Here is a 14,959-nt window from a genome sequence, read left to right as displayed (position 1 = left end):
ATCCAGCGGAACCCGAAACCCCACCACCCTATGGCGCAAGTCGAGGAATCTGCAGCCCACACGGCCGTAGAACCGTCTCAGCCTCTGATTCAGACCCTCCACTCAGCTCTGTACCAAAGGTCCGCAGTCAGTCCTGTCGATGATGCTGCAGATGGTGAGCTCTACTTTCATCCTGCTAGCGAGGCTGGCAGTCTTCACCAAATCAGATAGCCGCCGGAAGCCAGAGAGGATTTCCTCCGATCCATAGCGACACACATCATTGGTGCCGACATGAGCGACCACCTGCAGATGGGTGCACCCTGTACCCTTCATGGCAACCAGAAGGACCCTTTCCACATCTGGAATGACTCCCCCCGGTATGCACATTGGTTTTCTTCCCCTCTCTTGCTGCCATATCCGTAAGGGGCCCCATTACGCGCCTGACATTGGAGCTCCCAACTACCAGTAAGACCACCCTCTGCGACTGCCCGGATCTTGCAGACTGAGGGGCAACCTCTGGAACAGGACAAGCAGACATCTCCGGCCGAAAATCAGTATCAGCCGGAGACAGAGCCTGAAACCGGTTCGTAAAACAAACTGGAGAGGCCTTCCGTTCAGCCCTCCAGAATGTCTTTCGCCCCCTGCCACACCTCGAGACGACCTCCCACTCTAACACAGGTGAGGGATCAGCCTCAATGTGGGCAGTATCCCGAGTAGCCACAGTCGTAGTCCGATCCGGGGATGCATGGAACGAGCTGGCCGTCCCCGACAAACCCCCATCCGGACCCCCACAGTGATGCCCATTGGCAACAGCCTCAAGCTGTGTGACCGAAGCCAACACTGGCTGAAGCTGGGAACGAAGGGATGCCAACTCAGCCTGCATCTGAACAAAGCAGTTGCAGTCCCTATCCATGCTGAAAACTGTTGTGCAAAGAACATCTGAATTAATCTACAGAGAGCACAAACAATTCGACACAAAATTTAAACCGTTATTAAAATACAAGAGTACCTAGTAAATGCAGTAATGCTGCTACTTGCGCACTGCTGACACACTGCTTGGCGGCGGAAGGAGACTACGCGATTTTATACTATGCAGGTACTAAAAACACGATGCTATAACTCTCAAGTACTATAATACGGCCGAAATTTATGAATTAAACAATGCAAGTACCAAAAACACGCAAAGAAATGAAGAATTAAACTATGTAACAAACGAGTGAGCTAGGAGTATACGACTTGCTGCTGCAGCTGCTTATCTAACGGCGGCAGGGAGCACACTCCCTTTGTACAGAAACAAAACGAGGATTCCTGGTACCTATAACACACAATGATCTAGCAACATAAACTTAAGCACTATGAACACTGTTGCAGTCAGAGGACCAACAGTAAACTCTAATTCTCACCTTACAGCTCTATTACAGATAACCAAAATCCAAAGCTGAGGTTTTTCAGATTAAAGAACAAACATAGGGGAATTTTTTTAGCCTTCTCTAAAAGCAGCTACGGCCTCTGATGATCTATTGGGTGCCTACAATAACAGAGAACTGTGTTCACGAAATAGCTGATGGCACTACCCAGGACAGTGCAGTTGCTACTGCCTGTACTGCTTAAAATGATGGTTGGCAGAAAACAGTAAAACAACAAAAAGGAACTTAATAGAATGAGTTCCTGCAGGAAGACATTGATGTCGCAGTGAAAGTTTTCTTGTGGCCACTTGTCTGTTTACTTGCATACAGGTCTTACGGAGTTATTAAATGATGAACATAAGCAACCAATTAAGCATCAATTTCTAACTACAAGCTGCCAATGGCCTGTCTGCCAGTAAGCTCAGCCCATAGAGACACTTACATTCCAAATTTCAGGCAGTAGCTCCACTACAACTGACTCCTACCAATTAAGCAAACAACACCAAAAGAATTGCCTTCTGACAATGATTTTCTGTAGGGAAGCACTGCCCATTACAGACCGCTGATTTGCTATTGTCTGCCAATTATCTGACTGAATAATAGAAACAATAGCCTCCCATATAATTGCCCCCCCCCCCCCCCTGTCTTTAAGACAGTCTAAGGACATCCTACAATAATGACACTGGTTATCAATACACAGGGAAAAACCACCTTTTTAAGAATGAAGCAATTTCTTTGCTCTAAAGAAAACACTCACTTTTGTTTTAGAGTTCTCATATATTTTCATAAAAAAACAAGGCAGACTAGCTAATACAACTTTACCAAATTGGCACTGACCATGGAACCCTAAACACACATACCCACAACGTGGTCAATCACAACTTTAATCTGTTTCTACCTTCATTCTCCATACATCTACTGATTTTTAATTTCTAACATAATTCTGTGGAACTACATTTCAGGTCCTTTGCAACCTACTTGAATTTCTTTTGTATGTTACAATGCATACAATTTTTCCAGCAGATTGCAAGAAACTGTCTGTAGTAAATTGTTCGTTCACTGCAACTGATCAGTTTTGCTGAAGCTTATCATAGTGTAAGTACACAGTTGAAGATTATTTTAAAAAAGATGACAACTTATGAATTTGGACAACTACATTGCCTGCACTTAATAATTGACAAAAAGTTCCTGGTAAAGAATGAAATGTATATTCCCTATAATACAGACGTACTGTGACACTCACTTCAAATGTTAAGACTTCGTCGAACAGAGGGGAAACAGTTTTTTTCTTAACTTTTGTCTTCTTTGTTTCTTGCTTGCCATTAGAGTAGCACATAGTTACAGTTGCAAATGGATCACAGTTTCCATTTTTTATTGTCAGGTCACTGCACTCAATAAGCCTGCAAGCAAAGAAAGAGAAAAAACAATCATAAATAAGAAACAACAACAACTACTACTACTACCACTACCACTACCACTACTACTAATAATAATAATGGAATTACAATGAAACTTAATTTTTAAATTACCTAACAATATCATACATAATTTAATCAGAAGGACATAATATCGGTACAGGACACTTTGAAAATTAATGGAAAATAAAAAATGAATACATCTAACAATGTTACACAAAAACACCATATTTGTTTGAGCACCGACAGTAGGTGAGAAGTAAGGCCCTATACAACTAGCAAAATTAAGCAATTAGCAGAATGTCAGTGCTGCCATATTGTGAGTCGGTAGGGGGCAGGATAGTCCTCTTCAAGGATAATCCAAAACAGAGTTTGCTTTGTTTTAGGGCATAAACAAAGAGGGTCATATGTGCCCACATGAGAACCAGAGAACAAGGGGAGGGGAAAACAGGTGCTTGGAGAAAGGTCCATAAAATACACCATAGAGAAACAGAGATCCTGAACTAAAGATTACATGTCCTTCGGCATATTGATACGACAGATAAAATGTAAAACGTGGTTGACAGGCCACATGTCATTTGCTAAAACAGCCGATAGCTCAGATGGTAAACATAAATTGGAATGTAGGTGGTTAAAATACGCATTTCATCAGTAAATGGCGAACTGTCAAAGGTTGAGGGCAATGACCATAAAATGGTGGGGAGCATCACTTAACAAATGGTGATGGCTAAAAAGACAATGCCCAATATATGACTTTGCTAAAATGATCTCCTTATGCCAATATGGCCAAGAGGAGGTCGTCCATGCTGCTGGGAGAGGTTTAATTTCCTGGAGCTTGTTTCCATAAAGGGTGGACCAGTGGTGATGCTTGGGATATCAACATTCGATACCATACTTGTTAGGAGTTGCAGACATCAACCATGGTCCCTAATAGATATTGTTGCACCTGCAAGTCGTGACTAGTGTCACTACGCGGCTAGTGAGAAGTATCTAGCAAGCTCTTGTCCACTCTTGCTCGGGATGTCAATTAGGAATGTAGCATAGCCTTCAGCTGATAGGAAGCAACCTCTAACAAGGCACTTAGTCACGTCTGGCATAATTAATGCCTCTCTAGATATGTTTGTCATTAAATGTATGCAGCATATGAAGAAGCCTGTAACACAAGTTAAGTACAATATATATTATTTTTTACCAATGACTACTAATTTTTCAGCCATTGTAGATACAAACCATGCAGCCAGCTCCTTATTGACTTCACTGTCAAACCTGTCCTAATTAAGCATTGACCACCTGTCATCATAACAACTGTCAATGAGAATCATAACAAATGGTGACGAGGATGATAGTCCAGTTTTTTTAGGAAAGCTGAGCAGTGACAGCAGAGCTGATTCATCGATACATCGGAGAAGATGTTTGTTTCATTTGTGTCTGGATTACTTTTAGAGTTTGTACCCGGCTACGCCACCCAGCCTCTTCAATTTGTATGACTGATGTGTGCACAAAATTTTTTCCTACTCCCAATTGTGACTCTTTGATTTATTTGCGATGGCAAATCTGGAGGAACAAAATGTACTGGCAGAACTGTTACAATTGCAGAATCAGCAGTCCAGTGCACTACTACAGGCCTTGGGACAGCTTGTCCAGGGGCAACACCAAGTTCTGCCACATGTACTGGCTGCACAGGAGCTGACCGTACAGCGGGTCACAGCACCGCTGTTTCGCCCCCTCGACGCCAGTGTGGAGAGCTGGCAGGAGTGGCAGGTGCAGTTTTCACACCATCTGGCTGCAAACAACATTCAAGGTAAAACGAGGCTGCATGCGCTTTTATCTTGTTGGTGTGGCCTCTCCTCAAACAATTCCCGAGAAGTTTGGCAGAACAGTACAGTTACAAAGACCTTGTTAAAGCATTAACCAATTACAACAAGGAGAATATAAACATTCTGACAAAAAGGTACGCATTTTTCCACACAAAACGTGCACCTCAGCAGAATTACTGTGAGTGGGTAGCAACTTTGCAAGGCCTCAATCACGATTGTGAATTTTCATGTTCTTGTGGAATATCATATTCTGACATCATGGTACGGGACACTATTGTGCAAAACGTGTCAAGCACACAAATTAGAGAGCAAATTCTTAAATTATCCAGCCCCACTTTAGAACAAGTGGTAGACATTTTAGACAGACAGGACACTTTGAACTTTGCTGCAAATGCTTTGGAATCAATTCCTGTTGTCTGTCAGGTTAGCAAGCCAGCTGTGCGCACATCACATATACATGCCGCTGTGCCGGCTCGGCGCACACTGGCCCAATTCACTTCCAGGAAATGGACACCTGTTAAGTGGCGGCTGCAGCTGCCCGCGTTGCGATCATGCCCACAGTGTAACATTATCGCGTTTCCGGACAAAGTAGATTCCGCCAGAACGGTTCCTGCAATAAGACTTCCTATCACAACGAGTCACATGCAATGGAAATAAATGTTGTAAATTCGCCTCCAGTACCATTGACTTTGCCTGATTGTGACACTTTTGTTTGTGATGATAGTGTACGCTGATGAAAGCAGTCCTGCCATGCCCGATCTGCCTGTCATCATTTGTCAGTGAACATTGCTTCTCAGAACGACATTTTTCGCCAACGGCAGAACAAACTTTTTGTCGACTTGCACATTCAAAATCATACGATTCTTTTCAGTTGGACATTGGAGCGTCTGTTTCACTAATGAATCGTAAAACTTATGAATTGGGGAGGTCACCTCCATTGCGTAATGCAAATGTTACGTTAGCTACCTACAGTGGTCAAAGTATGGACTGTGTAGTTTGCCAGTGAAAAACCATGGACAAACTCAGCTCATTTCTTTTCATATACTGTGTTCACCATCATATGTAAATATTTTTCGTCTTGATTTATTTGATGTATTCTCCTTCAATATGCACAATGACGAACTAGCCGTCACTAAAAGTGTTTCTCAACTATGTCAAGAGTTTGCTGACATTTTTTCGCCAGGTTTAGGTAGCACGAACAATTTTCAGGTGCATATTCAATTGAAGGACAATGCACAGCCTAAATTTTTTCGCACTCGCACAGTGCCTCACAAGCTTCAAGACCAACTTGCTCAAACATTGCATGAACTTGAGGATCAAGGGGTAATTGAACTGGTGAAAGAATCATTATGGACATCACCATTGGTTATCTTAACGAAACCATCATCAGGCAAATTGCGACTGTGCTTGGATTTTAAAGCCACTGTCAATCCTCAACTTGTTGTTGCAACATTTCCTTTGCCACGCCCAGAAGACTTGTTAGACAAATTGTGTCCAGGCAAATATTTTTCTACATTAGATTTGCAAGATGCCTATCTTCAGATTCCTGTGGATGAAGAATTCTGTAAGATTCTCATCGTGAATACGCACTTAGGTCTCTACAAATTAAAAAGGCTTTCGTTCGGATGTGCCTCTGCACCTGCACTATTTCAGCAGTACTTACAGACTCTCCGTGCATCGATTCCTTCAGTGTGTAATTACCTACATGACACTGTAGTTTCTGGTTCTATGCTGCAAGAACATTTGCAAAATTTGAGACAGTTTTTTGAAGTGCAGTGTAACTATTCGCAGATCAAGAAGGAAGTGCTCGCTTTGATTTTTGGAGTTACAAAATTCCACAACTTCTTATATGGTCGCAAGTTTACAGTTCACCGACCATAAGCCTTTGACGTCTTTGTTTCACCCGTCAAAGCCCGTCTCTCCGCGTATGGCTCACAAATTTATTCGTTGGTTACTATTTTTGTCGCGTTACCATTATGACATCTTGTATCGGCCTACTGCCCAGCACTGTAACGCCGACGTGTTATCCCGATTGCCAATAGCTAAAGACACGCTGTTTGACTCTTCTGATCAGGCTTGGATTTTCATCGATGTGCAAAATGATGATGTTGTAGAAATTTTTCCTGTTGACTTTCGTCGTATAGCCACAGCAACAGCTAATGACTCAGTGTTAAGTGTTGTTTTGCGTGATGTCACTACATAGTGGCCTTTGTCTAAAAACTGGATTGAAGTTCTGTTGGTTCGTCATTTTGTTGTGTGCCGACAATGACTCTTTGTACAACGTGGTGTCCTCTTGCTCCGCACGGAGAATGATCAGTCTTGTGTTATTGTTCCATGTTCGTTGCAGTCAACTGTGCTAAGAGTTCTTCACAAAGGTCATTGGGGTATAGTACAGACAAAACAATTAGCTCGCCGTCACTGTACCTGGTTTGGAATTGATGCTGTTCTTGTTGTGTGTGTGCCAAAAACCAATCTGCACCACCGCAGAAATTTCTCTCCTGGCCTAAGACAACTTTGCCATGGGATCACTTACATTTAGATTTCACTGGTCCTTTTTGGGACACATGATGGTTAATTCTTGTTGATTGTTTCAGCAGTTTTCCATTTGTTGTTCGCATGTGATCAACAACATTGTCTGCTACCATCAAAGCCTTGTCTTCTACCTTTTCCATAGGATTGCCTCAAGTCGTCATCACCGACAATGGACTTCAATTTGTGTCTGCAGAGTTCTAAACCTTTTGTGAATCTACTGGTATTCAGCATTTAACTTCAGCACCACTCTCTTCTCAATTAAACAGAGCTGCTGAAAGATTCATTTGGATGTTTAAGTCGCAAATGTCTAAACTGAGCGACTCCCATTCTAGCAAGGACAATCTTTTATCAATGACCAATCTTGGCCCTACGACGGTGCTTCGCCGGCTGAATTGTCGCAAGGTCGTCCTCACTGAACTCTGATTTGTTGCACCCTCTGCACCAGGTTTCAGACGCACAATTTCTTGCCAGATGATATTGTCTATTTTCGTCATTTCCACGGCAATCGCCGGTGGTGGAAAGGTCACATTCTTCACCATCTTGGCCGCACTATGTCATATCAGGTCCATCTGGTGAAATGCGCACGCATCAGAATCAGATGCGCCTCTTTAGTCGTGGGGTCTCTGCCGCTTGCCCTCTGTTTCCAGAGTCGGCACTGTTGGGGGTGGGGACCTCTTCCTTGCTCTCCTCGCCCCTGGGTGCCAGCGCCACACGACAATGTGCCACCACGGATGCCATGTCTCGTGCCGGAGTTTCCCACAGTGCCAGCATCGCTGTGGTGACCTGATGAAAATATGGACCGCGTGCCTTTAACTGTGATAGGGTACAGTGACATTCCGGTTACAACGCCGTCCACTGACGTAGAACAGTCTGCACTTCCTGGTTTACAGTCATTGTTGCTGGTCGGGTGCCCCAACTCGATGGTGGTCAACCTTTCAGCTCCTGCCATTGTTGTTGAAGTGCAGACACCTCATGTTGATGTGCGCCCTGGAGGAGGTTTCCTGGCGTTTCCTGTCTCCCCTTGGTCTGAATGGCAGGGTGCAGGTGGGCATGCCTTGCCTGTAGTCAGGCTCCCCACCTCCTCAACTACATCATCATGGGGTCCTCCACCCAGGAGTCGTAAGCCATGTTCAACGGCCATTCACAGATTTGCGGGGGAGGAATGTGGTATCAACTTTTGATACCATACTCCTTACAGGCTGCAGATATCGACCGCGGTCCATAATAGATATCATTGGACCAAGGAGTTACTGCTAGCGCCGCTCCGCAGCTTGTGACAAGTATCTAGCGAGCTCTCGTCTGCTCTTGCTCGGGACGTCAACTATGAATCTAGCATTGCCTTCAGATGACAGGAAGCAACCTCTAACAAGGCAGTTAGTCATGAATGGCATAAGTAATGCCTCTCCAGATATGTTTGTAATTAAATGTAAGTGTGCAGCATATGAAGAAGCCTGTAACACAAGTTAAAAACCAACAACTACTAATTATTTCAGTTGTTGCAGACACAAACTATGCTCCTTACAGACTTAACTGCCAAACCTGCAATATATGTTTCTATTTAGCATTGACCACCTGTCATCATAACAACTGGCGACGAGAATCATAACAACGTCAAAGTGACACCACCTGCTAATAGACGGCAACACAGAGATCACTGGAGGGAATGGAAGGACTAGTGGGCTGAGGTACCAGGACTGAAGCCTTCGTAGCAGTATCAGCAGCCTTGTCTCCGCCAGGAACCCACATAAACGTTCAGTGGCTCCATCAAGAGCGAGCGAGTGACAGCTTTCCTGGACCCATTTGTGACGAAGCAAGCTGGGATAATTTTAATTCCCCTCTTGTTTTGCCATCTACTTCCTTAAATTCGTTTTGTTATTTTTAACTAATTATCATTAACATAAGTGAATATAATTTGCATTTCCATAAAAGAGAAAGATTGGCCCTCAGTTTTAAAGCAAATAACACCAGATCTAATTTTGTGCTTATTTTTATGTATGTAAGTGATTTTCTAATTTATTTTGAATATTCCTCGTTAGTATCGTTAGCTATAGGGTGAAATCAGTAATTGTTTCATAATGTAAATTCTATTGTTGACATATAAACAAGTATAAATTCTGTAATAATTGTAAACATTTGGAAGACAAAATACTAATAATCTTAAAGTATCTATTTGGCTATATTCGAAAACATGTTAGCAAAACCAGCCCTTCATTAACTCTAAAGTAATTAACAGTTTTGTCAAAAGAATTGTTTGCATTACTATATATATATAAATTTCACAATTTAAACAAATAATTCGGGGTAACTTGCAGTAGAAGAAACTGTTAAAAGAGCCAATTTCTTGATGTATTCAGTTAATTTAATGAGTTCTGTTTTAATTGTAATTTCCATAAATCAAACTTCGAACAATGTTAGTTTTAGTACTGATTATTGTGATGATATATAAGGGCCCGATTTTGGTCACTAGGCAGTTAAGTAAGCCCACGTCTGAGTTTTAGACGAGTCACATGTGCTGGTTAGAACAACAACAATGCTCCAAATTAACTGTGGAACAATTAGGCCGTGTGTAAAAACAGTGACAGTGTCTGCTCCATATGTACCTGATTATTCATTAGGAATGTGAACTTTGTGGTTAGGTTTTACTGCTCGTAGATGTTCAACAAGAAATTATTGTAGCAGTATGTGGAGTTTCTGCCTGCTAACTATTAATGAGGCTTTTCGAAGGTTAAATAATAGTGCACTGGCCATATAACAGCGTATTATTACGGGGTTGTGTACAGTGAAATTAAAGTACTGAAAAACGTAACTGTGCATCTGTCGGCTACATCATTTAAAGTAGTCAGTGTCTGAATCCACAAACCCCATTTTTCAGCCAGTGTAGCAACACAGTATGTCGACCCTGACGACAACAAACGAAGAAATAAAAGCAGGTGGAACCGCCACACGCTGCACTAAGGGATGGACGGTGTACAGCACACAGAGGCTCTGAAGGGCACTGAGAGAGTCAGAACAGATGACGCACACACACACGCAATTGAAAAGCCTGTGTGTCTGGATGTACTGCATGGCCTGATACAGGGTGAAGAGCTTTTCTGTAAATACTGAGTAGTGTTCCAGAAGCAAATACCAAAAAACGTCAGTGTCAATGATGAGGGCACACTTGACACGACTAAGTCCGAGAGCCATGAGTGTACACATAGGTACTATTTCGAAGCTCTGTGCGAAGGTCAGTCAGGCCGGAGTAGTGTCCTTACGGCTGCACCAAGCCAAGATGATGATGGGTTCACCCCCATCGGGAAAGTGCCAGGTCGCTGGAGAAAGAGCCGGAAGAAAACTCCTGGAGTTAACAGAGAAGAGGGACATGCCCCATACTGGCAATCAAAGGAATCATCAAAGAAGGAGGCATAGAACAGCTGGCCATCCATGGCAGACAAACAGCATGCAAATCTGCTGAGGAGGATGTCACGGCAGTAAGACAGTGGTAGTTTGGCAGCTTCTGCATACAGACACTCAACCAGGCTAGTGTATAAGGCACCAGTGGCCGAATGGAAGACACAATAGTGGATTACATTGAGACGGCGTAAGGTGGGCAGACTTGCAGATGCATAAAAAAAAGAAAAAAAACCACCCACAGTCTAGTTTTGAATACAAGGACCAGTACAAATGGAGGAGGTTGGTCCAATCTGCTCCCCAGGAAGTTCCGCTGAGGACACATAGGACATTGAGGGATGCATACAGTAGGTGGCCAGGTATGACACATGAAAGGACCTTGAAGACATGGTCTTTTTAAAATTCCTAAAAGAAATGGAGCATGCAGTCATGGAAGTCTCACGTGTAGGGAGTACAGAGGATATCAGTCCTCCTGCCGGTGTCCTAGGCTTCCTCCAAATTAAAAAACACGGCCACACTATAGTATTCACAGAAAACCATTCGTGATATGGGTTAACAAGGTGGTCAGATGCAGAAAGGCATATGTGTCTTAAATCCGCACTGTGCAGTGATCAGTAAATCACGATACTCGAGCCATCATATAGCCAGGCATGAATCATATGTTCCATCAACTTGCAAACACAGCTGGTGTGAGAAATGGGGCAGTAGCTAGAAGCAAAGTGTTTGTCCTTACCGGGCTTAGGTATTGGTATGACAATGGATCCTTGCCAGTATTTGGGAAACGTGCCCTCTGCCCAGATGTGGTTGTACGTATTAAGAAGAAATTGCTTGCCTGCAAGGGCAAAGTTCTGCAACATCTAAATGTGAACATTGTCTGGCCCTGGGGTGTAGGATCGGGATGAAGTGGGAGCATGCTCTATCTCCCTCATAGTAAAGGCGGCACTGTAGCACTCATGATTCTGAGAAGAGAAGGGTATCGCCCGAGCCTCTTCCACTCGATTTCCGATGGAGGAAGGAGGAGGGTGAGAATGGAAGGAGCTCTAAATCTGTGCAAAATAGCAGCCCAAGGTGTTGGAGATAGCAATTGGGTCCACTATGACATCATCTGCTACTGTCAAGCTGGCAATTGGGGAATGAACTTTGGGCTCACAGAGCCCCCAGAGGTTGGCCCAAATGGCAGAAGAGGGAGTGGAACTGTTAAAAGAACTATTAAATGAAATCCATCTAGCTTGCAGAAGAGGGAGTGACACTGTTAAAAGAACTATTAAATGAAATCCATCTAGCTTGCAGAAGAGGGAGTGACACTGTTAAAAGAACTATTAAATGAAATCCATCTAGCTTTAACACTATCTCTAAGAACATGACAACATTGTGCACCCAACTGGTTGCAACTAATGCAGTTTGTCATCATAAACAGGAAGAGCAAGGAATGGAACATTCTGCGGCGGTAAGGATAACGTTTGTAATATATTTTGCTTGGTCATCACAACTGGGGAAATGTGGTTCATCAAACGATGCCAGGGAGGAGTAAAGCCTCCAGTCAGCCTTAGAAAGCTGCCATTTGGGTGTGCACGTAGGTGTGATAGGTGTTAGCAAACGGATAGCACACGGGAAATGGTCGTTCGAGTACGTCAGAGAGAATGGACCACTCGAGGCAATGGGCAAGCTGGGCGATGCAGAAGGGGAGGTCCAAATGGGAATAGGTGTGTGTGAAATCTGAAAGGAACAAGGATGTTCCCGTGTTAAGGCGGATGAGTTTACATTGATTGAGAAGGTCGGCCAAGACGGCACCTCTGTGTGAGGTTCTCGGAGAGCTCCAAAGGGGGTGGTGCACATTAAAGTCACCTAGCATCAGAAAGGGGTGAGGGAGCTGCCCAATAAGCTGGAGGAAGTCTGCCTCGGTGACACTGAATGACTGACAGATGTAAACAGTACAAAGGGAAAAGTTCAAGCGAGGAAGGAAAAGACAAACTGCAAGAACTTGAAGCTGGTTCGTCAGGGAGATGGGTTGACTATGAACGTCATCTCAGATGACAGTATGACTAATCAATGAGTGGAATGCCCTCATCGGGGGGGGGGGGGGGGGGGGGGGGGGGTCAAAGCAGACCGAGGAGAATTGCGGGAGCTCAAAATGGTCATGAGGACACCATTTTGTTTCCTGGAGGCAGAGAACAAGCACACGTTACAATTCTAAGAGCAGCCGTAAGTCCTCTTTGTTGGACTGAAGGCCGCGACCATTCCATTCGAAGATAGTGATGACTAGGTAAGGGGAGGAGGGTAAAAATAAAGGGTTGTCACATTGGTGGCTGCCGAGTGCCAGCCTTCGAAGACTCACTGCTACAAGGCAAAGAGGTTGGAGGATCCTGCTCCATGAGATCTATAGGTGAGTCAGCATTCTCCTTTGGTTGGTCTTTGGAGTCCAGGGCAGAAAAACGGTTGGTGGTGTGAGCTGGCAACATGGATGTCGACTGGCAAGGTTATCACATGACGACACTGTCGAAGAGGATCTCTGAGTCAGCAACAGAGAAGACCATTTGCCTTTGTTTGACTCCTTGGAGCCTTTCCGGAAGGCTTGATGGATGTATAAAGTCTTTGCGTAGTACTCCTTCCCTCCTTTCCGGCCTGCTGTTAGTGCAGCAGGTGACTTCGCCCCCTGAGGCGAAAGTTTGGTGGCTTGTTGCACAGCTGGATGAGGAGATAGGGCTGTTACAATGTCATTGGGTGATTTTACAACTGCAGTGCACAATTTGAAGTTGCATGTCTGCATGGCCATGTCCTTTGTGGAGCGAGAAGTAAAAAGATCAGTACTGTAAGTGTCAGATGGTGGAATGCAAGGCTCCTGACTGACCAACGACTTGTGAGCGACCGGGTAAGGCACTTTTTCCTTCACTCTTATCTCCTGGGCAGATCACTCACCGAGATGCATGGGACAATCTTGGGAGGAGGTGGTTGTGGTCGCCTTTGCAGCTGATACAGTGGGGAGAAGGAAGCAGAAAATCACCCCTGTGAGCATCCCTACAACAGGTGACACATTTGGCTTGGTGTTGAAAGGACACACTAGTGTCGTTATAACTGGTAGCTGCACACTGGGTTCGAAATGTAAGGTCTAACTTGCTTTGATCTTTGAATGAAGAACAACTCTATCAAAAGAAACAAGAACAGTGCATGTTGGTACTAAGGAGGCATTTACCGTTTTCATCAATCGACGGACTGCTATGACATCCTCACAGAGAGTAAAGTTTGGAAATCTGCCTTGGTCAGGCCATTAAACAGGCTAGTGTAAATAATGCCACAGGAAGAATTCGGCATTCGAGGAGCCTCGACACCAGCAGTACAGCCATGGAGGAGCGAAGCTGCAAGCAGCTGTCATGCTTGAGAATCAGAAGAAGTCTCCAAAAGCAAAGTGCCATTGCTTAAACAACACAGGGCCAGAAACCGCATCAACACCTTTCTGAACAATAAACAGATTTACCATAGCAAAGGACTGATCGTCTTCAGTACATGAAACCACGAGGAACCATGGTGCAGCAGAGAGGGTCTTTGAATCATTAGCCTCATTCCTTTTACATTTTGTAGACTTTGACTGTAAAGAGAATTATTGGCTCATTGTGAGAAAATCCCCTATGATTGACAGCATCTCCATGGTGCGCACCTTCCAACTGAGAGCTCCCTTCAGAAGAGGGCCCACCAGCCATAGGTGATAGTTCACACTTCCAGAACACCCAACAGAGGGACCAATCTGCAATTTGGGAAGGTAGTAGCTTAGACAGTCACCCTTCCCTGGGACTGGTGTGTACCAGTCGTACTTGCAAACCCTACCTGTCAACAGATTACCCTGTCACCTGTTACACATTAGATGCATGGGCTGGCCTTCAGGAGCAGACATGGAGGAATAAGAAAAAGAGGAACCTCAAACGCAGAAGTGGAGGAAGGACAGGAGAAGGGTAACAAAGAAAGAAGAAAGGAAAAACAGTGCAGACACTGGTCCGATACTGACTACTGAAAATGCAGAACACATTTCCCAAATCATCCCAGACATGTTCCCCAAGGGAGGGGGAAAAAGAACGGCAATAGAATAGACATGCAGCACGGAAGGAAAAAGATGCTGCAAAGGCTGGGGTCCCATTGTAGCAATGCATGAACCAGCCAAGAAGTGGCAAGCCCCATGGTGTGCCAAAACAGATAACATGAGGTGATGAACTGTCAATCCATATTGGTGCTACTGGTCCAAGGAATGAAACACTGATGCCCGAGTCGACACAACACAAAGCTGCATACTGATCACACAGCACCCACAGCACTAGCTGACACAATATGGCACTATGAATGACAGTTAGGCTGGATCGCCAGACCCATGCCTCATGTGTAGGAATTTGATGGTATAGTGTCTGATTCAGCAACTTTTACTGACCAACTCTGA

General features: G+C 44.2%; 1 protein-coding gene across 2 annotated transcripts in view; it reads right to left on the bottom strand.

Annotated features, from left to right (window-relative positions):
- Positions 1–14,959, bottom strand: part of LOC126336839 (GTPase-activating protein) — a 139,272-nt gene that overhangs the window by 99,025 nt on the left and 25,288 nt on the right. For both annotated transcript variants that reach the window (XM_050000919.1, XM_050000920.1), the window contains exon 5: positions 2,629–2,785. In XM_050000919.1, coding sequence (XP_049856876.1) covers positions 2,629–2,785 — 157 coding nt within the window. The remainder of the gene's footprint in view (positions 1–2,628; positions 2,786–14,959) is intronic.

The sequence above is a fragment of the Schistocerca gregaria genome, chromosome 2, assembly GCF_023897955.1.
Source record: "Schistocerca gregaria isolate iqSchGreg1 chromosome 2, iqSchGreg1.2, whole genome shotgun sequence".
NCBI classification, from domain to species: Eukaryota; Metazoa; Arthropoda; class Insecta; order Orthoptera; family Acrididae; genus Schistocerca; species Schistocerca gregaria.
This window is presented reverse-complemented; position numbering and strand designations above follow the sequence as displayed.